This window comes from Pleurodeles waltl, chromosome 4_2, assembly GCF_031143425.1.
Source record: "Pleurodeles waltl isolate 20211129_DDA chromosome 4_2, aPleWal1.hap1.20221129, whole genome shotgun sequence".
NCBI lineage: Eukaryota > Metazoa > Chordata > Amphibia > Caudata > Salamandridae > Pleurodeles > Pleurodeles waltl.
In genome coordinates this window covers 1052655861-1052680426 of record NC_090443.1, presented here as the reverse complement: position 1 = coordinate 1052680426, position 24566 = coordinate 1052655861, and the positions used below count along the sequence as shown (strand labels likewise).

The following is a 24566-nucleotide window of genomic DNA, read 5'->3' as shown; positions in this document are numbered from 1 at the left end:
ACCAGACAAGCAGAGCAGTACGACAGGCTGTAAGAGAGCTGTGTCACCTGGCCTGGAAGGTTCTATGACATCACAACAGTTGTTAACCAATTTTGTTATCAACTGTTGTGATGTCACAGCAAGGAGTTATGACTTTCAGAAACTGAAATAAACAGTAGAGGCGCTCTGAGAGCCATACCTTACCAACACCACAACTTTAACTGGTGAAAGGGCAATGAGCAAACAAACGTCCCCTGTGAAAGATGTTTGTTTCCTAAATAGACCAGCTCCAGGGATTCCTGCAGGCTTCCTTGGACAGCCTGCATCCCTTCCCAGAGACAGTGAGATATAGGCTTCCTGGAATGCAATCTCTGTGAAGTTTAGGGCCAGATGTAGGTAGTTAAAAATTTGCGACTCGCAAATTGCGATTATTTGCGACTCGCAATTTCCGACTCGCTAACTGCAATGCAGGTAGAAAGTGCGAGGACAATTTGCGACTCGCACACGGAGTTGCACTGCAGATAGCGAGTCCGCTGTTTGCGAGGTCGCTTTTTGCGACCGCGCAAAAAACGGACTCGCAATTTGCGAGTGGGTGTCGCAAATAGCGACTGTGCTGAAAATTGAATGCAGGTGCTGCAGAACACTCTGGAAAACAATTCAGAACACTCTGGAAAACACTTCCTGGCACATGATGACATCACAGCCAGGAAGTTTACAAATACACCTGGGAGGAGGGAGGACCACACCCACTTCAACTTCAGCACAGCAAACAAACAGAGCTCCTGCAACCATGGCTGAAAATCCAAGGAAGAGGAAACTTAAGTTTGCTGAAAAGGAGTTGGAGGTGCTGACTGATGAGTGCTGTCAGCACCATGACGAGCTGTTTGGCAGGTCAGCCCTCACCGTGCCAGAGACAGAGAAGAGAAGACTCTGGCAGAAGATCCAGGACAAAGTCAACTCTCTGGGGGTCCGCCACCGGAGTGTGGAAGAATTGAAGAAAAGGTGGTATGACCTTCGCTCCCGGACCAAGGAGAGGGTGGCAGAGCGGCTCCGGGAGATGAGAGGCACAGGAGGGGGACCATCAACGGTACCACCACCCACACCCCTGGAGGAAAGGGTAGAAGAGACCCTAGAGCCTGAGGCTGTAAGCGGGATGGGAGATCTGGACACCTCTGAGCCAGGACCATCAACCGGTGAGTACCATGTGACATGCATGTACCCTCATCAATGCCATACCCCCACCCACCTTGTACACAGGAGCATGGACAACCAAGATAGCTCCATTTCAGAGTAGCAAACACCAGACTGATGCATTATGGGCAATGTAGTCAAGTAGGCAGTTCATAGGCAATAGTTTATTAGGAAGTTGATAACTGATAGTAGACACTGACAGTGTGTCCCCTATGTCCCACAGGTCTCCCACAAGACACCCCCACCAGCCCAAGCAGCCAGGTGCCACTGGTCAGCCAGCACACACAGGAGAGAACAGGACCAGCCACCACTGCTACCTGCACCACCGACACCATGTCCCCTCAGGAAACACCTGTTGCAGTAGTGGTGTGTGAGCCTGCACCAGGTACGAGCCAGAGTGCCACGGGAGACAACACAGGGCCTCCACCGCTTCGCAGGCGACGTGGAACATCAACAGCAGAGCGGTAGGCAGAGTCAGGGCATGCCTCCACATCACCAACCGAGGCCGCACTCCTACGGGGTCAGCGCCTGCAAAACCAAGAATTACGGAGGATTAGTGGGGCATTGCGGCGCTTTGAACGCAATCATGCCAACAGTATGCAGCAGGTACAATCGGAGTTGCAGGTGATCAGTACCAACACGGGTGACCTTGCACTCTCTATGCGCCAACTAGTGGCAGGACTGCTAACGCAGACTGACAGTGCACGGCGCAGGGACAGCCTGCTGCTGCAACGCCTGGACAGGATGTCCTCCTCTATAGTAAGGCTGGCTGTGAACACAATAGGGCTGTCTAGGCGCACAGTCAGCCTCCAGGTGGACATGGGTCAGTTTGCTGGTGACGTGGCACGGGGACTGGGCCGTCTCAGCCATGCAATAGACCTCATGGAGGCACGGCAGGTGGCCAGGGGCACAGGCGACACGCCACAGGACAGTGAGGAGGGCTCCACTGTCAGCAGTGTCTCTGCCGGTCACACTAGGGTGCTTCGCAGTGGAAGCACAAGGCAGAGCACTGCTGACCCCCCTAGTACCAGCCAGGCTGGCCGAGCCCGCCGTAGGGTGTGAGCTCCACACTGTCCTTGGGGTTGGGGCACATGACGTCAATGTGTCCCATGCCAGGTGGACTATTGAAGCCCCTGAACTGTTCCTATTGTACATAGTTTTGTTATTTGCACTTATTAAATCACTTGTTCTTTCCACTTAACACATGGACTCTTTGTTACATTGGTGAGTATGGTAAAAGTTGTCACGTACCTTCCAAAGTATTGGTTTGCAATGTGTTCCCGTCTCAGTCTGCCTTGATTTGCGATGCTCCTATCCCCATGATGGCGATGTGGTTGCTCTTGCTCTTCATCCTCCGAATCAGGGTCTTCAGGGGTGAGAGGTAGCCCACGTCTGGTGGCAATGTTGTGCAGTATAGCGCATGCAACAACTATTTTAAAAGCTGTTATTGGGGTATACTGGAGGGCACCTCCACTTTGGTGGAGGCATCTGAACCTTGCTTTCAGCAGTCCAAAGGTACGTTCAATTATGTTCCTGGTCCTCTTATGTGCACTGTTGTATCGTCTCTCTGTCTAATTGCTGGGTGTTAAGTACGGAGTTAGTATCCATGGACTTAGTGCATATGCACTGTCACCTGTCTGGCACAAAAAAGTACAATGTTATCTGGGCATGGATGGTTTGCACATTGACCTGTGTGCATGTCTTCAAGGTGTATTCAGCTCTACCTAGGAGGTATCCGTCTCCAAACTCCCCACGCTCCAGGTGTTGGTGTATCCCACTGTGCCTAAAAATGTAGGAGGTATGAGTACTGCCTGGAAATTTGGCAACCATGTCAGTGATGACATAATGGGCATCACATACCACCTGTATGTTGAGTGAGTGGGTACACTTCCTATTGCGGAACAGATATTCCAGGTTTGCAAGAGTGCATATTTGTATATGTGTCCCATCTACACACCCTATGACATGGGGGAAGTTGGCAATCCTGTAAAATTCCAACTTGGTGCTGTTGATTTCTGCCTCATTCCTGGGTAGGTATATGTATCGGGACATGTGTGTGAGTAAGGCGCCTAGGAATGCCCTAAAGAACCGTGATAGTGCACTTTGGGATCCCCCACCTGCTACAGCAATTACCCCCTGATAGCTACCCGAGGCCAAGAGGTGCAGTGAGCATAACACTTGCACATGCGTAGGGATGGCGCAGCCGCGCACAGTCTGGCGTTCTAGCTGTGGTTTGACTAATTCTATTAAATCTAGTATAGCTGCGCTGCTAAGTCTATATTTATCATATATTTCCTCCTCAGTTTGCTGGAAGAGTGTCTGCCTTGTTCTGTATATCTTCTCCTGTCTCTGGCTCCTCCTCCTCCTCTGCTGGGCAGCGTGGGCTCTCCTCCTCACTGCTATCAGGTATATCTCCGCCATCTTGAGTAACCCAGATGCCTTCTGGGTCTCCTTTTATACTTTGGTAATGGTTACCACCTGCTTTGAGTTAGTGGTAAATTGAAAGTGCAAAATGGGCTTTTTGCGACTAGCCGCAATTTGCGAGTTGCTATTGCATATGGTTTGCGACTCGCAAATTGCGACTTGCTATTTGCGGGTTGCAAAATGGGGTCGCAAATTTTGCGAGTCGGTAACGGCTTGCGTCGCATTTTGCAAGTCGGAAATGGGATTATTGCATCCCATTTCTGATTTTGCAGGGTCGCAAATTGCGAATCAGGCCATTTGCGACTCGCTAACGTTTGCTACATCTGGCCCTAATTTCGCAAACTGATGCCACTCACGGAGCTTGGCTCATTCACATCAAACTCCTTCAAGCTGAGTGCAGAGCGCTGTGCAGTGGCGGGCGACAGGTTTGGGAGGGGGGCGGGCGGGGCACACACACACACACACACAGACTCATTCTTTCACACACAGACACGCACGCTCATCCATTAACAACACTCATTCCATTCAAACATGCACGCACGCACCAAACATTCATTTTACAAGATCACACACATTCATTCTTTCACACACACACGGACGCACGCACATCCATTAACAACACTCATAACACTCAAACATGCACACGCGCACCAAACATTCAATGTAAAACATAACACACATACATACACACACTTACCTTTAGCCTCCAGGTCCTAGGAGGGTTGGGACTGCTGTCTTCCCTCAATGGCCGACCTTAGGTCAGCCAATGAGGGAAGGCAGCAGTCCCAGCCTCGTCACAGAGTGGGATGGGGTCAGTGAGACTGCTGACCCCACCCCACTCTGTGACGAAGTGTCACTGATTGACACTCGCCCTGGGCGCTTCAGGACTTAAACTGAAGCGCCCAGGGAGAGTGTCAATTGGTGACACTTTCCTCGTCACCCAGGGGAGGGCCTTGAGGCACCTTTGCTGGGCCGAGGAGGTCACGCCCATAGGAGCTGTGACCTCCTCAGCCCAGCAAAGTTCAGCTCAGGCAGCCAGGAATCTGCGCAAATCGCGCATGTCTCACTCCTGGCTGCCTGACCTGAGCATGAAGAGTGTCTGTCAGGCTGACCTTTGTTGACCGGGTGCTGGCCAGCATTGGGGGGCGCTGACCTCAGGGGGCGCAGTGTTTAGCAATGACTTACGAAACTTGCGATTTCAAAGTACGTGCTGAAAAGTTCCTTGTGCGTTTAGCAAGAAAGAAACATCCCAACAATCCCCAGATTCAAATTTAAAAATATAATCTACCAATGTTCAAGCACATCGGGAAAGACTTTGGAAGAACAAAACTGACGAAGCCAATAGGCCTGGCCTGTATTTTAAGTTATCAGACAGACCTGTTTGTTTTGCTAGTGTTGTAGTTGAGGGCACACAGAGGAGTTGCATGGCCAGGGCAAGGTTGGGACATACCAGACCAGTTGCAGGGTGACCACTGTCAGACAGACAGGCTGCAGGAAGGCTCAAGGGTTTGTCATCACACAGAGACTATAGAATGGTGAGATCACGCGCACCATCATACATACACCCAGCATCAAAGGCCAACGCAACCACCATCATATGTTCACACAACCACCATCATACATCACCCACACGACCATCATAGGCCAATACACCCACCACCGTACCTACACAGAACCACACCGTATGCCAACACACCCACATAAGGCTCCAATACAACCTATGTCATATGCCACCAAATCCATTCTCATACAACAACACTCATGCTGTCATTGCCAACACATCTACCGTCATATGTGCACACAATATACTATCACACCCACCGTCAGATGGTAACACTAAGAACATTATGGGCCTCATTACGACCCGACTTATGGGCAGTGGAAAGCGCGACAGGTGCTGCTGCACCCACCGCACCGCCACATTGCAGCCGGCTCGATTACGAGCTGGCGTTCGTGTTAAAGCCCTGAACATCACAGGGCCAGCGGGCAGAAATGCTGTTTCCGCCCGCCAGCCCTGCGGTGAACTCGTAATAGGGCTGGCGGTGTTCTGGCCACACAGGCGGTCAGGTGACGGCACAAGATTGGTGGGCGGCCTCCACCGCCTGCCAAGCTTGTAATGAGGGCCTATATGTCTATACACTCCCCTGATAGGTTCACAGATTCCCCATCAGAAGCCAACACGCCCACCACTATTCAGCCACACAACCAACATCATACGCCCACACACCTGCCATCTTCCACCAATATGCCACCATCATATGCCAGTCCAACCAACATCATCTGCCAGCATACCTACAATCTTGTGACAACAGATCCACCGACATACTTCAACCTATGCATCATCATACCTCAAAACACCCAACATTGTATGTACACGCAACCTTCATCAAACAAAAGACATCTAGCATCAGCTGTCCAAGCAACCAACATCATAGCTAACACATTCAGTATCATACGCAAACACATCCACCGCCATAGGGCTATACAAACATGCTAAACCCACAGATGCACCATAATTCTAGCACACTCACTTTCATACTTGCTCCTACTTACCTTCATTGGTAGTGTACACCCACCATCACTTAGCCACCCACTCAACATCATATATGTCTGCACGGCCACCATTAGACTGCAGCAAAACCACCAGTATATGTCCAGACACCCATCAGACAATCATACAGCCACATTTAAATACCGATACCCATCATGCTTCAATTTATCCACCAGCAAATGTCCATATCAACCACAACCACTGTGGAAGACACCATTATACGGCCGCACAACCAACAGTATATACCGCCATCAGACAACCACACCGCAACGCTCACTCACCCACCAACATATGTACATACTTAATAACATGCCCACAAAATCATCATCTTACACCCACAAAGTCACCTTCATACACCAATACACTTACTGTCATGCATCTAAACACCCACCATTGTACATGTACACATCCAGCATCAACCAGTGACATAATATCCATCATATACTAACACGCAGCCATCATACACCCAGTACAGGGTAATGCCCTGTAGTGTCATCCCAAACACTCCGTCTCACCATCGTGCCTGATGTTACAAACTTATAAACATAATCAGTGATTGCTTTAACAGGCATGGAGTTAAAGCTGAATTAGTCATGCACCACCACCCACACCATCATATATTGTATCCATCTTCAATCCACATACAATCATTAAGCCTCCCACCTAACTTCATATATGACTGCACAACTACCAACTATTGTCACACAACCACAAAGCCTGGTTTGCACACACATGCTCACGAACGTATATATAGGTAACCAACATCAAAGGACCACACTGCCACCATCCTATACACACACATACACACACCAAACACACACACCGTTATACGCCAACACACCTGCCTTCAGTACTTCGGAATCTGGGATAATTTGTGATGAACTTCATTTATGTCATTTATGTCATCTTATCATGTACACCTGCATGAAGTGAGATGTGTATTAGTCATGACATCTTTAAAATTCAATACAAAATGTTTATAAAAACAGACCTGCCTTCATACATGCAAAACACCAACAGTAAGACACGCTGAAAACCATAATATAGTAATCCACCCACCATCAAATATCAATGACTGTCATACACTCACATATCCACTATTTACCAGTCCTCTACCGTGTGACACAATTATACATCATTCAAAAGACTTCCAAATATAATCGACGAATAGCCGAAACACGTCACATTCCAAGCTTACTCGAATCACATCAGAGGTGACAGTCACACACACAGGCACAATTATATACAGACACAACTGCCATCATAAGTTCAATCAGACACTGTGATGCATGCACACATCTACCAATATACACACACACCACCTCTGTTATATACACATAGGCCAACATGGTCGTCATATAACAATAGCCAACAGTGATCATTTAAAAGTTTATTATCCCATCAAACAATCTTTCACATATCTGTAAACAATCAAGACGTTCCTGAAACACATCTCACCACACACTTTATCAAGTAATAACAGGGGTGGGAGGTGGGGTTTTCTTAGTATAGTTGGTTGGAGCTTGGGAGTACCTTTTATTATAATAATAGCAACCATTCTGACACTAGCTTGTCTTCTGGCACATAAATGAAATGGGCTACTAACTGGCAGATGTCAATAGTGGCTGTGCCATTTCACCCCTCAAATTATTTTCAATCGCCTTTTGTTTTCAGTATGGCCCAGAGTGTTAGGTAAAAGGGTACTGCTCCTGTGACATGAGTATTTCACAGCTGCCAAGTTTTCAGATTGCTTTCGTGTGACATTTCCATAGTTTCAGCGTACGTATGAGGGACACTCAGCTACCTAATGTGTGACACCTTGGCTGCTGCATGTGCAATTCTCATATAGGCCTGAACATGTTTTCTGTCCACACTGAATTCACTGCCATGAGGAAATGTTGCTTTCTTTTGATGGACCTGTAAAACAACACACCTGGCTCTTAAGGCAGTGCATTTGAAAAAGTGTGCTAGCAATGAGATATAGGTCCCCATCTTTCCCAAAACGTCTTTTGAGAAAACTGCTGGAAAAGGTTGACTTTTCTCAGTATGATCACTCTCCTATTGCAGTGTGGAGGCCTTCTGGGATGCTGCGTTTGGAATGAGAGGACTGGTTGACTGGTTCACATCAAAATATTACTAAGTATGTTGCGAAACCTTGGTTCGATTCCTTCGTAAATATGGCTATGTGTGGAGGAGATACATCATATTTTACTGGCATTGCTACTTACATTACTAAATCACAGGGATTACTAAAATAATTCAGACTTGCAGGATGTGGTGAAGCAGTTTGCACTCTAGTGAAATTGTCAGGTAGGCACTCATAGGGGTTCTGCCATTAATTTGATATCATTGATTGATTCAACTTGCTATTTGAATAAGATCAAGGGGCAAGTATTCACCTAGGATGGTTCCGTGGAGTCTGCTGCTTATTTTTATGAGACAATGGTGATCATTATTACTTTGGCGGTCTTACTTGGAGGCTGCCAAAGCCACGGCCGCCAGAAGACCACCAGTTCTGGCGGTCTTCCGCCCACCATATCACGGGTACTGCTGGATTTCCACCACACTTTGGGTGGAAATCAAGCAGTAGTCGTGCTGGCGAGCGGAGGTGCTGGGGTGGTTCCACCACCGGCCCCGCCCCGCCAGAAGGACACCGCACGGCGTATTATTCACAATAATATGACGTGGGGGTGTCCTGATGGCGGGGCACTGCCAGAGGTGGAAGTGCCTGTTCCCTGCCGGACAACCTCCTCCCAGGAGACCGCCAGGGTCATAATGACTACAAATGTGTTGAATTATATAGTTGTGTATTGTTGAAGTGTGAGTCTCACTAATATTATGATTAATTAATGAAAAGTGTATGGCTTTATTAAATTTGGATTAAGTACAGACAGTCTTATACTTGTGACAGCTTTGATGTCCATAGGAAATCTTCCCAAATATTGGTATATCTTACCATGTACACGTGGGGACTATGATGTCTCCCAATAACGTTGTTGAAATGTGAGTCACTAATGTTATGATTACTGAATGAAAAGTTGACCCATTTTTTTCCATTGGATACAGTTCTCATTTTGAATTTTTGAAGAGAAAATAATATGGGCTGATTAGTTGTGATATGTGTCTGACGCCAGTGTGTAAACATGATGTACTGACTTTAAGCGTTCTCTGGATTTAGGATGGTGCGATTATGATGAATGGAAAACTTTTTTCCTCTGTTTCTGTTGTTTCCTTTATTTTTTCTTCTTTTTTCTTTCTTTTTCTCCTCTTTTTGTTTAAATTAGAAAGTGAACAATGTTTTCATCTAATGTAGACTACTAACTTTTGTAGTACGTCACTGTGTTCTTGGTTAGAGTGATTCCTCATAGTTTGATCTTATTGTAACCAGTCATGCAATTGTATAATGTGTTTTATGTTTTGATTTGATAGCCCTGAGGAAGCAACTGTGCCACGAAACACATGTTGGCTATTTTGCGTTGTAGACATTGGGGCTGTTGCTCAATATTGAAATGTAATTTAAGCATTGGATATGAACTTTTCCATATGGACTTGCATCCGGTTGGAGGACCGGGGATCTAAGACTTAGCGCCAGGCATAATTATCCTGTACCCCACTTTCTTGAAACTGTATCTGTTTGTGAATCGGATTTATATAGTGCAAACATAGCCGAAAGGCTGTGGAGCGCTGTACATGGTGCAACGAAACAGTCAACGAGAGGAAGTGAGAGAGGACGTGGACTGTGTGTGGTATACCGTGCCTTAGCTTCAATGCAGACCAGTGGCGGCCGGCAGTTTTAGGAGGGGGGCGGTGGGCGGGACACACACACACACACACACTCATTCTTTCACACACAGACATGCACGCACGCACGTACATCCATTAACAACACTCATACCATTCAAACATGCACGCACGCACCAAACATTCATTTTAAAACATCACACACACTCATTCTTTCACACACACACGCACGCACGCAAGCACATCCATTAACAACATTCATACAGTTCAAACATGCACGCACGCACCAAACATTCAATTTGAAACATCACACACATACACACACACTTACCTTCAGCCTCCAGGTCCCAGGAGGGTTGGTGCCTTCCCTCATTGGCTGACCTTAGGTCAGCCAATGAGGGAAGGCAGCAGTCCCAGCCTTGTCACAGAGTGGGATGGGTCAATGAGACTGCTGACCTCACCCCACTCTGTGACGAAGTGTCACTGATTGACACTCGACCTGGGCACTTCAGGGCTTAAACTGAAGCGCCCAGGGAGAGTGTCAATTGGTGACACTTTCCTCATCACCCAGGGGAGGGCCTTGAGGCACCTTTACTGGGCTGAGGAGATCACGCCCATAAGAGTTGTGATCTCCTCAGCCCAGCAAAGTTCAGCTCAGGCAGCCAGGAGTCTGCGCAAATTGCGCATGTCTGCTCCTGGCTGCCTGACCTGAACATGAAGAGTGTCTGTCAGGCTGACCTTTGTTCAGCCTGACAGACACTCTTCATGAGGGGCAAAAGGTGGGGGGGCGTGGCCCCACCGCCCTAAAGGACGGGCCGCCACTGATGCAGACCTTGCTAACAATGCTTTTCTCCTGATGTGTCAGGTGCCCCCATTGGTTTCACTCAACATTGCCCTTTTTCATGTCTTTAGGTGAGATCAGAAAGAAGGTTGGAGACCCTAAAGATACAATTAAAAGCTGTGTTTTTTAAAAGTTAGTTTATTAGACAGCACCGAGAGGGAGTGACCTACTGAGTGACATGAAAAGTAGATAAAGAGGATGGAAGAAAGAAGGGAGGAACAGAGGGTGAGTACAAGTGAGAGGAAAGAATAACAAGCAATGAGAAGAATATTTGATATGTATATGTATATACACACACATGCATGCATGTGTAAAGTAGCCCAATAACTCGTTATTTGGAGCACACTTAGTAAGGTACATAGGTAGAGTGTACCTGACTTCGAAACAACGCTGATTAATGCCTCACAGATTCCATTCACTTTACAAAAGAAAAGAGCTGGAGCTACATTCACGAAGCCTCGCTTAAAAGATGTTATCTCACCGCAGGGATTTAAACCCTGGCATTCTGGATGTATGCCTTTGTTTACAAAAAAAAAAAAAACACATGCAGAGACTGCTGAGTGCAGTCTGTTATTTATTACCATTGTTGAGCGAGAGGAGGAGCATAATGAGGCCCCGCCTCTCATGAGTCATGGCCCCTCCCCACCCTACAATGGTAATACGTAGCAGGTTACGCTCTGCACATCTGCATATATATATATATGTATATATATATATATATATAGAGAGAGAGAGAGAGAGCAATATGTATATACATACATATAACAGTAAAGCAAGTATAACAGAAAGCGCAAGCATGAACATAGCACTGCATAGTGATCACTGGTCGGGCGTCTGGGCCACGCTCCCCCACTTCTCAGGCCGTGGGGTCGGTGATTCGACCCATCATCACTGGGATCCTGCTCCGCTCGCTCCAGAGCACAAAGATGAAGGGATGGCGGACATCAAAGACGTATACAGTGCGTGCCAAGGACATGGAGGTCGCCGCCGCCGCCACCACCCCATTCTCGTCCAGCTGTAGCACTGCCCGATGCTGCCCACCTGACACCTGCAGGGCGTCCGAGTCGGAGATACCACACAGGTTGGAGCTCTCCATGAGATCGGATAACCCTGGAAAGAAAATGCAAAGCTTGTGGATGTGGGATAAATCATGCTTTGAGTGCTTTGAGTCACCTGTTCTTAAGGAATTAAGTCGCATCTTGTAGTGCACCTTCATCAGATCTGACTATACACTTCATTATTGCAGATAAGGTACTCTCACCACATCCTAAGGCTGGGTTGCATCAAATTGATAAGGCATTTTCGTCATGTCCTACAAGCAGAGCCGCTGGAATTATACAATTATGTGGCTGCAGCATGTTCTGCATAATTATGTTTTTTCTGCACTTGCCACAATCCCCTATTTGTTGTATAATTTACAGATTTTATATTAATAAAATTGTTTCTAGCTCAAACGGATCAAAAGTTACTAAAAACGTTGCAACATGTGCTGCTGCTCAATGGAAGTCCCTTGCAAAGATCACCTGGTCATGTCTTTTATGTGTTAAACTGGTAATAATGAAGTGTAGCTTTTGCCCAGCTAATGCTAACGTATAAAAAGGACAAAATAATCAATACTGACTCAAATTATGCTGCATTACACTACATAATTTGCATATCCTTGCCACATAATGTAGCCATCTCTGCTGCATTATTTGGTCCTCTCCTGCCACATAATTCTAGTGGGCTGGCCTGTAGCACACTTCCACCAGAGGCTGTAAGGCTCTTTCATCACACCATAGAAGTGTTTGGTGTGTCCACAGTATCTCTGTAGGCCAGACTAGCTTTAGGCTTTTACAGGGGGTTAGTCTAGCCATGTTGGCACTCATCTTACACACACACACACACACACACACACACATACACACACATAAAACACCTCCACCTATCATGGCAACATGTCCAACAATTCAACTTTGGAGCATCGCCCACTTTGGTAGTGTGTTCCCGATAATGAAAGATTGGAAGAAGGAATACCACCTTCTCCACATTAGCGCAGACAATAAGGAACTCTCTGCCACCAGAGGTTTGTTCGAACCCATCGAGGACATGTTTCAAGAAAGAGATTAGGAGGATTTTACTAGACAGATTCTCAACACAACGCAAGGTTCTGACCTAGGTTCTAGTCTAGCTCATCTTGCATCCCTAGATGCAGCTAGCCCTGGGCGTACCGGCACGACGCCTGAAGACCTATCTTGGACCACAAACTCTCTCTTCTGATTATTATGATTCTGAGATACTATATGTTACCTATCATGTTTTGGGGGTTGCTTTGTAGATTGCTTTGAGTCTTGTTCATACTTTATAAAACTCTCAAAGTAAAAACAAATACATTAAATCTCCTGCTCTAAAAATAATCTGACAATAACCTCAGATTAGGACTCTGTGCAAAAGGAGCGAACCAGGGTGAGATTTGTCCCCTTTAAGTTTAACCACATCAAAGGGGTTCAATTTGACTTTGTTTAAAGTATGCGCAATACACTGAGGCAGAGAATTTGTTTATTCTGCGCCTATTCCAGACTTCAGTCCAATACTCACTGCTGCAGTTTGCAGGTAGAGCCCTCAGCATTCGGTGACATAATTTTAAAACTACAACTTTATCCATTAATGACCTGAACCCACATTATGTTCTGAACTGCACAGAACCTGTAGGATGACAGCTCTGTAGTGAAGCCAGAGGAAAAGCAAAGACTGAAGGGGGAGGTGCTCTGATGGTGCCACATATGGGAAATTGGGTGCCAAGATAGACTTTTCCTGCTACTGCTCTCCATGAATTGGTGGCAAGAGAGTTTCATGGACACATGACCTTAGTTCACCGCCGTGCTTACACTCTTCGATGTTAAATGCCCAATCTGCTTACTACAACTCTTGCAGGATCTTATGTTTGAGTTGTGTTTGTATCCCCCAGTCTACAGTGCCTGCAGCTCTATCTGACTGGATGGGGAGGCACCTCGATTAGTGCAGGTCGTGGTTGAGGGGATTCGTGGTTGGGAGAGTTGGGTTATCTGAGTAAAACCTCTCACATTTCTCTTGTGAAACAAACATTGTGCTCAGGCACCATTTAAATTGACCAAGAAACACAAACTATTAGGCGTCGGAAACAATATTGAGGGAATTAAGAAATTCAAACAACCAAAATTATTAGAAAAACTAGATTTAGGTGATCTTATGCCATAGAGAAACTTATTGCCACAGTTATGATATGAACACCATTTAAACCTAAGCTGAGTATGGATGAATAGCCTTCCCAAGTTGAGAATGGCTAATGAAGCATAGAGGACAAGTCCTCTTGATGGGCTGTTCTGTAAAATTCAGTAATGAACTTACACTGATAATAGTAGGTCCCTGGAGAAAAATGAGATCCACACTTCTGGTATTCCAACCCCATTAGAACTAGGACTACAGGTGCATGCTGGGGCTGACCGTGTCCTCCGCAGCAGAGTTTTAGCTTCCACATCCCAAAGGAAGCCGCTGCCTAGGGTTGGGTAGCCACTGGCAGGACAGTCTGGTGATGACTGGGAAAAGACAGCCTGGGCATTCACAGTGGCACACTGTTTAAGGGTGCCAATTGCCCTGGTATGGGGTTACCACTGACAAGATGACTTCATGAAAAGTCTGGATATCAAATTCGCAGAAGCAACATTGCACCGATTTATTACTGAGTAGCACTGGGAGCATGCTCTTTGAAATGAAACCAGTCTAAGTGCCTGATTTAGATATTGGCGGATATTTTACCCCGCCATAACGGTGACAGATATCCAGTCCACCGAAATCTAAATCCCATAGGATATAATGGGATTTATATTTCGGCAGACGGGATATCTGTCACCGTTGTGAAGGAGTAACCCCTCCGCCAAACTTTAAATCAAGCCCATAATCGCACAGTCTCCTGCTGAAGATTCTTATGCAACACCATGGGCTTCTACTTGTAGGACGATAAGGCTGTTGCAGTGCAGCTACATACATACACATACATGCAGCCCTAAACACACAGAGGAAACCTGGCCCAGGATGAGCCTACAGAACAACAAAACCGCTTACGTGCCAGGCCCATGAGAAGAACCACGGAAGGATACTCCCTTCTTAGAGATAGTCCTGCCCTCTCGCTCCTAGAAAGGTTTCCATGTAGAGAAATTCAGAATGGAAGTGTCTATAGTATTACGTAAGTAGGCAAGAGTGTACTGAGGTGTCTGTACAGCACCAACCTAGCTAAAAAGCAGTGGAGCACAGTACGGGACAAAGATACGGTCGGTCAGTGGCGGGAGTTGAAGCTGGGTCATGGGAGTGGAGGAGCTTTGCTGCTTCACTTTGATGTGCCAGTCTTTAAATAGGTGCAAGTTCAGCTTGTTCCTAAAGTGGGATGGGGAGATCCTGATGCATTGAGCGATTTTGTTCCATATCCTGGGGGTTTCAATGGAGAAAGAGTGTGTCTGGTTTTTGTGTTTGCACTTTTTCATCTCCCGTTTGATAGGGTCCTGGTTGTGGATGTGCCAGAGGGTCTGAGCATTACAGCAGCCAGATAGGCTGGGTGCCAGACATGAATTTTGAAGAATGGTGCGGACAGGCAGGCAGAGCCCATGGACTACAATTAGGAAGAGGGTGACTTGTTCATATTTTTCATGCACTTATTCAGGTACACTGCAAAGTGTAGGATGTGTTTAGGAGGGGTCAGTGTGGAGTCTGGGGGCCCTGGAGCAGAATTGTGCCATCATCCAGAGAGGACGAGAGCATAGACACATCAGCTCTGATTGCACAGTAGCCCTCTTCGAGTATTCTGCAGAGCACTACCTTCCTTGGCCTTCTAGGACCTGGAACTGGAACTTGGGTAGTGGTTTCACACTTTTAACAACAAATGACTGGACTGGGGGATAGAACTAAGGAGTTACGCAAGTGTGAGGCCAAATGGATACTCAAACTACGGGCAATAGACAAAGGTCTTAATATTGACCGGGAATTACATGTGTTCTTAACCTAATACGTTCCCTGTTAAACTGATATATGACCACCCCACTCACTGCGTTCTCCAATTGCTTTTACACCTTTTATTTTCTGTAAATACATCTCAATACTGTACGTGTTATATCATGCACTAATTAATGGTTGAAACATCTACATGTTTACTGGTTATTGGTGTATACCATCTAAGCATTGATACCCGCCTCTGTACAAACTTTATACATGATATTGTTTCTTACTCTCATATTATATCCAATCATGGATTTGAAACATCTACGTGGCTACTGGCCGTCTTTGTGTATCGACTTAATTAATGTTACTTGCTTTAACTGTTGGCATGACTCTACGACAATGTACGTCTTCACACTATATACATTATGCTCTTTCCATACTAATTGTCATTTTATGTTCCCTGTCATATTCAATTTGTACTAATCTGTTTTACCAATGCTTTTTTTTTTTTCTACGCATTGCCCACATGGGATAAAATGTTCTTTGGATGTCATATTTTTATTTGTTAACTGCCATATAAGTTACATTACCCAACACACGTACTTCGTGTCATTTTGTGTCTAAACTACAAGTTGATTCATAGCTTTTAACTGTTAAGTTACATTTCCTTACGCACATATTTTTCGTCAATGCCATAACATGTAATGCATGTGCAATCATCTCATTCCTACATGACTATTGTTATACCACGCCAAATACTTGTGCATTAAGCTTGACTATTAAGGCTTCAATGTTTCTACACTGACAGAAATTTCGGATTGATGTCACTCATTATTTGACATATTAATTCTCCTACCAATTTGTGTCATATGTATACTTTGGCCTTGACCCACTTTGCCTTTGTTACCTACTATCCTCTTTGCATGCAGGATTTTCACCCCTTCGACTTTTACCCCTTTCTCTTATGTATTTCTGTTCGCAATCATGGACTTCCAATATTATTCATGCTTCCCTTTCCTCTTCCAACATGGCCGCCGTCCAGTGCGGCCCACTGCTTTGTAAGTACCTCCATCCCTGATCCTTCTTCTATTTTTGTGACCATCGATTTGGTAACCCTTCTTCTATCTTGATGACTTTCCAGTATTTAATACCGCGTTTTTTTCTCTTAAGTCCATTTACAACTGACACCACTTAACGAGTGACACTCGGTACTCGGCTCGCCAGGTAAGCCCCCTTTTTAAATGCGTGTTTTTCCGTCCTATCGTTAATATGGACACTTAGCGGCATTTCTTTAACCTCTTGTTTTCCTTTTCACTCCCCCTTACTACCGTACTTGCCCCCCTGCCCTTCACTATTATTTATTTATTTATACCCACACACTATAGACGCCTGGTTCTTTCGTTCTTGCTGCCCTTTTCACTTTCTTGCCATTAGCACAATGCCTGAGCCTCACTTAACGATTTCTAGACCGCTACCTGACATTGTTACCCTGCACTTCTCACCCGCACCGAGTCACATGCTTGCTGTCCGGAACTAGAGCTTCATTCTTATCATTTCTTTCTGTAGCGCTTCGTATCAATAGCCCCTTCTTTTGCGCTATCTGGTTTTTGGAATACTAATTAGCATGTATACTTATAAACATCTTCACTCAGTTTCACTTTTGTTAACTATTTACTCCACTGTTCCATCTCCTTTGACCAGGTTACTGCCTCAATATTTGTTTCCCTTTACTTTACCTACACACCTTTTTCTTCTCTTCATTTTGTGTATTCACTCTATTCTGTAGGCTCTACCTACCAACTCTCCAGCTCCTGACTTAATACTCAACTATATCCTTTACCTCGATGTTCTTTTATAGGACTATACCAGGACTGACCAAGGTCTTTCAGAATACAGTACCTATGGTCCTTGTTCTCCATATTCCTTATCTTTTGACATATGAAGAAAACACTGGCCTCCTTTACCCACTTGGGATACAGGTAATTATACTAGACCCTTACCCTTCCTACATCCCTCTGCCGATCATTTCATTGTTAACTTTGTTTTCTTGTTTCTACTCTTCAGCAGTACTTTTAGCACAATTTCCCTACTCGGAATCGTCTCCATTCAGCCCAATACTGTAGGTATGTCTAAGTCCATGTTCTCCTCCTTCTTATGTACGCATACCCATTTTTCTTTTTTCCTTCACCTACTACGGTTTTAACTCTTACTAGGGGAACTGCGTATCCGCTCCACGTCAGCATACCACATGCTCACACCTTTAAACAATTTTAGGTGTCTCTTTCCTATTCTTTGGAAATGGGTTCTGTTTGGCAGCTTTTATTGATCTCTTTCACCATCTTGACCACCTTGCTTTCTCACTTTCGTGTCTGCTTTATTATCTCTTCCACTTACAATACCATGTCTATTCCACTTGTACCACTTGCTGGGATCACTGACCCGTGGTTTATGCACCCAGACACATTTTTTATTTACACATGACCAGTCCATAATAAAATGAAACAATATTGTATATATATTTCTTGCAGCCTTGAAAAAGTCTCTTGTGTGGCGAAACACGTGTTGGCTGTGCTTGATGGACGTGTCTTTCCACTTACCAAACTGCTGTTCAATATAAAAGATGTTTTCCATGAGAAACGTGAAAGACTGATGCGCTTCACTTGTCGCTGGACTCTTCATATTTTGAACTTACTGTTTTTGTATTACTGCTTTATACGCTGTGTGCTGTGGTCACATTTGTCCATGTACAAATGTGTGTTTCACACATTATTCGATTCCCAGTAGGTTTCGAATAGATCTACCTCATGAATATTAATGAGGCAGGTCTCGATTCGCAACCAATACGAAATCACAAAAAAGCAAACTCAGAGGCACCTACCAGCAGACAGAGTCCAGGCACAGTACACCGATCCAATGCACAGCAAGCACCACACTGAGCATAGCCCTTACCCAGTGCTCACGGGTATCATATTCACCACAGGCACAAAGGACTAACATGGTGAACACCAACCAGGAGATCCTACCAGCAACCCAATAGACTCATTCAATGCGCACCACGAAACACACGCACCATAGACTCCACATATTCAGCCTGTGTGCACCACACAGCAGACTTAACATACGCCCATGAAACTGCCTCCTGCTAAAATAATGAAATTGTCCCAAAATCCGAGTCTGCCTTTTGGATTGGATTTATAATGTTCACATTTGTGGGTGTTGAGTGTTCGCCATCAATGGGTGCACAACAACTTCATATTTATATCACTGTATAAGCGACTGCAAGTTTGAACTTTGCCTATAATTCAAACAATGAAAAATAGAGTTGTGAAGTAGGTTTGCCATGAGAAACTCCATAGTTGACAGTAAGCTACCCCCAATGCTCGCACAACAGATGCATTCACCTAGTGCTTTCCTACCGCCTGCAGGTAACCAATGGCAAAACAAAGGGGCTGATTTATAGTTTGGCGGACGTGTTACTCCGTCACAAACGTGAGGGATATCCAGTCCACCATGTTACTATTTCATAAGATATAATGGGATCATAATACAGTGCACAGGATATCTGTCACGTTTGTGACGGAGTGACCCCACCCCAAACTCTTATGTGGCCCAAAGTCAATGTCTCACTCACCAACGTTCCTGAAAAGTGCCACAAGATCCTGTGCGGAGTCCACTTTCAACTTGGGCAGGGAGACCATGTGGGGGTGGACTTGTGACCGGCTTAGTTTGCCCAGGATCGCCTGAAGGACGTCGGAGGTCAACTTGTCTTCCATCTCTGTGAGCGGGAGGTGGCCGAGTTGAGGCAGAATAATGAGCATGCTCATGTCGTCTGACAGAGGAAAGCGGCCAACCTGCAAGAAACAGGAAAAAGTGAGAACAAAGCAGGGTCTATTTCTCCATCAGTTTTGCCTTGAGCGAAAAAACACCATTAGGAGCCTGAAAGGTCTCTATTCACTCCTAAGGTGTAGATATCATGTGGTACCCTCATCAGGTTGTCTGTTACCCAAAAAGCCATCTCATCCCTGCACACTCTCCTGCGGTTTTGGAAGCTACCATCTGCCCTTATTAAGTTTTCTACTTGTTGTTGTATAATTCAATAACAATTGTATCAAAATCATGTAATATGACTGCTTATACTGCTTGCTGCTGTTGTGAAGTAAATGTCATAAAAATATATTTTTAAAAAAGGAGCCTGAATACTCACATATATAGGACTTTGGCCTTTTGAGGCTGTTGTTCGCCTGGCGATAGAGTTGAAGTCTTACCCATGTTCAGTGAACAAACAAGGAAAACTGTTCACCCAATGAAGCCAATCCTGAACCTCGTTTCAAGGCTGCCGAGTAGGAGGATAAGGTGTACTGGAGTCCTGGGGTGATCACAGAGAAGGCATCACCATCCATGGTGGACCCAATGGGGCAGCATAGAGAAGGCATTGTTATACATTGTTGAGCCCACAGGAGAGCACAGATAAGACATCACCATTCCTGGTAGAACCCAGTGGTGAGCATAGAGGAGTCATCACCACCTTTGGTACACCCCAAGGGGCAACACAGAGAAGACACCACTCTGGCTTGTGGGCCCCAAGGGAGAACACAGAGAAGACATCACCATCCATGGTGGACCCGATGGGGGAGCACAGAGAAGGTATCACCAGCCACAGTTTTCCCCAGGAGAGAGCACAGAGAAAGCATCACCATATATTGTGGACCCCGCAGGTGAGCACATAGAAGGCCTCATCACCTCTGGTGAGCCACATGGGAGAGCCCACAGAAGGCATCTCCACCAGCAGTGGTCCCCAGGGTAGAGCACATAGAATGCAAGACCATGCGTTGTGGATCCCACGGGAGAGCACAGAGAAGGGGTCACTACCCACGGTGGACCCCATGGGTGAACATAAAGAAGGAAGCACCATATACTGTAGACCTCACAGGAGATCACAGAGAAGGCATAGCCACTCGTGGTGAAGGTCACTGGTGAGCAATGAGAAGTCATCACAACCTGTGGTGGGCCCTACATGACAGCACAGAGAAGGCATCACCACTCGTGGAGAAGTCCACTGGTTAGCACAAAGAAGGTATCACTGGGTGAGCACAGAGAAGGCCTCACCACTAGTGGGTGGATTTCATGGGAGAGCACACAGAAGGCATCACCCTCCCCCAACGCAGTGGACCCCAGGGGAGAGCACAGAGAAAGCAGCACCATATGTTGTGGACCTCACGGGTGGGCACTGAGTAGTAATCACAACCTGTGGTCGATCCCACGTGAAAGCACAGAGGAGGAATCACCTCCCAGGATGGACCCTTTGGGAGAGCCCAGAGAATGCATCACCACCTACAGTGGCCCCCCAGGGGAGAGTACAGAGAAGGTATCACCATACGTTGGCGACCCCATGGGAGAGCACGGAGAAGGCCTCACCACCAATGGTTAACCAAATGGGAGAGCACAGAGAAGGCAGCACCATATGTTGTGGACCCCCTGGGAGAGCACAAATAAGTCATCCCCACCTGCGGTGGACCCCACAGGTGACAACTGAGAAGTAATCATTACTTAGGGTGAATCCCACGTGAGAATACATAGGATGAATCAGCACCTGTGGTGAACCACATGGGAGAGCCCACAGAAGGCATCTTTACCAGCAGTGATCCACAGGGGAGAGCATAAAGAAGGCATCATCATACGTGGTGGACCCCATGAGGGAGCACAGAGAAGGAATCCCCGGTGGTGGTGGGCCACACATGGGAGCACAGGGAAGGCATCAGCACCTGTGGTGGCTTCTAATTGCTTCCTCATCAAGCAGACCACAGAGTAAATGCACCACAACAGGAATCGACAGATAGTGAGGCTGATAGAAATTTGTAAACCTAAGCTATGAAAAACATTCTTTCGGTTGTGACTAAATTATTTTTCTGCAAAATCATTTTTGTTTAGCGAATCACCCAGTAAGAGCAGGTTGTGCTGAGATTGTTCTTCGCAAAACCTGCATTTAGGGGTACTTTGCAGCTCAAACCAGAGACAAACTCACCTGGAACTGTCTGCAATCACTTTCTAATTCTGAACAAGCCATGGTGATTGACTGGCCTTAAATCGACCATAGTGAATGACTCAACTTGAGTTGACTGTAGTGACAGACTGACCTTTAATTTGGTGGGGTGTCTGACTCTTGACAATGATGAATGACTATTTGCATTGGCTGTAATGAATGAGTCACCTTGAACTAGCAGTAGCGACTGACTCGAAATACACAAAAGGTGATGTGAGGATGCTTCCAATAAGTCTAGCCACTGGCAATCACTCAGGTAGCATTCTAGTCCATCATTCTTTTGCCCATCACTCCACCTCAGTTTAGACCCCGTGATATACAAATCAGTCCTTGCACTGCTCCAGTAGGCACAGTATTACCCGAACTGGTTAATTATTAACTTGGTTTAGTACATTGAAAAAAGTGTTTTAGCTGTTGCAAATCCTCAGATTTTCCAAATGGTGAAGTATGCATCTGTTGAAACATTTTGTACATGAGGCCCTTGGTTTTCTTCAATCCTCTGAAGTCTTTATCTAGCAAGGAGATTTTCTATGCCTTTGACTCCCCCCCGAGAAGGTGGCAGCATTTCAAGGGCACTTGCCTACCACATTTTCTAGTGTGTGGTGATATGGAGGCTCCTAGAAACCGTCACCCGTATGTCAGAAAACACGAACTAGATTATGGGTAAATGTCCAAACCTGAACACCACTCTCTTTTTCTGCAGCGTGCTTGGTGAGCTGTCAAGCCACAGAGATTGCTCTGTGTTTTTGACATTCCATCTGGTAGAGGGTACACCCGGTTTGTACCCTCACCCAAAGCAGATGGGAGATTCTAACCCCTTGTCTAAAGTGGAAAGACTGTCAAAATGGTGGCAGCTGAGATTCTAGTAAAGGTGACCAGACTTTTTTTAATACTAACAACATTTGTTGTGTTTGGAGGGTGCATTGCAAAAAGACGTTTTTTTTAAGTCAAAGCCTATCAGACTTCCTCAGCTGTCTGCTTCCTAGTCTGCTTGCTAAAGACTTCTTGGGGACATTCTGAAAGTTGACTTGAGAATGCATTCTGTCCATTGCTTACCATTGGCTTAGTAACTCACATTTTCTTACTTTCTGTTTGCTGGCTTTATTTGTTTTAGACTGGCCAGCATGTCTTTGTACCTCATGTGGAGCATCACCTGCTTACTGTAGTCTCCCATGAGTGCTCAGTTTTTGTAAACAAGCCTTTAAATGTTACCTTTTCACATTTGCTGTGCATTTAAAGACAGAGTTCAAATGTCAGGCTCTGTCTTCTGAGGGGTGTTTACTTTTCCTTCTCTGACTTCAAAGTGAGAGGATTTATCTGACAATCTAGGGGTGTGAAAAGAAAGGCCTTTATAGAACACAACAACATTTAAATTCTGTAAATGAACTGTAAATATTTCAGAATATATAAGAATTAGGAAAGCACAAATGAAGCACTGTGAATATTTTAAAATGATCAAAGGGGGTAGGTGAAAGCCACCTGTTTACTAGAGGGGGATGACTACGAAAATGTGAAGGAAAATATAGCTGCATTTAATTCTAGTTCAACCTGTAGTTACAAAGTATGGTAAGAATGTTTTTGTACTCTTGCAGTTAAAATATGCAGAACAGTTTGTATATTAATTAATCTGTCCGGAAGAAGGTGGGGTAAACCACTTGAAAAACCACCGAAATGCCGCAGCAACAGTTCTTTTATATTTGAGATAGTGACAGGCTTTTTATTTGAGATACTTATTTGATTTATACAAAAAACATTTTTGTGATTTTTATGAACAATAATATATATGTTGATGTTGTATGTGAATGTAGTTTTTACAAAGGATAAATATTTGTATGGATATTGAGGTGTAATATGAATTCAATAGAAGTGGTTGTGTATTTATATTTAAAATAAAATCAATCAAACAATAAACATTTTTTATAGAGTGCGCTACTCACCCGTGAGGGTCTCAAGGCGCTAGTGGGGAGGTGAGAGGGGGTTACTGTTCGAACAGCCATGTCTTGAGGTTTTTTCTGAAGAGTAGGAGGTCTTTGGTTTTGCAGAGGTTGGTGGGGAGGGAGTTCCAGGTTGTGGGGGCGAGGTAGGAGAAGGCCCTGCCTCCTGTGGTGGTTCGATGGATGCGGGGGACTGTAGCTAGTGCGAGGTCGGCTGATCGGAGGTTGCGGGTGGGAGTGTGGAAGTTCACTTTTTTGTTGAGGTAGGTTGGGCCGGTGTTGTGGAGGGATTTGTGTGCGTGGATGAGGATCTTGAAAGTGATTCTCTAATCTATGGGGAGCCAGTGAAGAGATTTGAGGTGTGGTGAGATTCATTTGTGGCGGGGGAGGCCAAGGACGAGGCGTGCGGCTGTATTCTGGATTCTCTGGAGTTTGCGTTTGAGTTTGAGTGTGGTGCCGGCATAGAGGGCGTTACCGTAGTCAAGTCCGCTGCCAATGAGTGCATGGGTGACTGTCTTCCTGGTCTCTGGGGGAATCCATTTGAAGGATTTTTTTAGAGCGCAGAGTTTGTGGAAGCAGGAGGAGGTTAGTGCATTGATTTGTTGTGTCATGGAGAGGGAGGGGTCCAGGATGATGCCGAGGTTGCGTGCGTGGTTTGCAGGGGTGGGTGCGGGGCCTAGGGCGTTGGGCCACCAGGAGTCGTCCCATATGGTTTTGTTGGGGCCAAAGATGATGATCTTGATTTTGTTGAAGTTAAGCTTGAGGTGGTTAGTTGTCATCCAGCTGGCGGTGTCGAGGAGAGCAGCATGTAGGTTGGTTTTGGCGGTGGTGGGGTTGCGGGTGAGGGAGAGGATGAGTTGGGTGTCATCTGCGTAGGAGAGGATAGTGATTCTGTGTGGTCGGAGGATGTTGGCTAGG

The 24566-nt window shown here is 45.7% G+C and overlaps 1 protein-coding gene across 1 annotated transcript in view; it reads right to left on the bottom strand.

Annotated features, from left to right (window-relative positions):
* Positions 1 to 10710: 10710 nt before the first annotated feature.
* Positions 10711 to 24566, bottom strand: part of SERPING1 (serpin family G member 1) — a 138137-nt gene continuing 124281 nt past the window's right edge. The window contains exons 7-8 of the mRNA XM_069233060.1: positions 19306 to 19525; positions 10711 to 11837 (exon numbers count right to left, since the gene is read on the bottom strand). Of these exons, the coding sequence (XP_069089161.1) occupies positions 11584 to 11837; positions 19306 to 19525 (474 nt within the window). The 3' untranslated portion in view covers positions 10711 to 11583. The remainder of the gene's footprint in view (positions 11838 to 19305; positions 19526 to 24566) is intronic.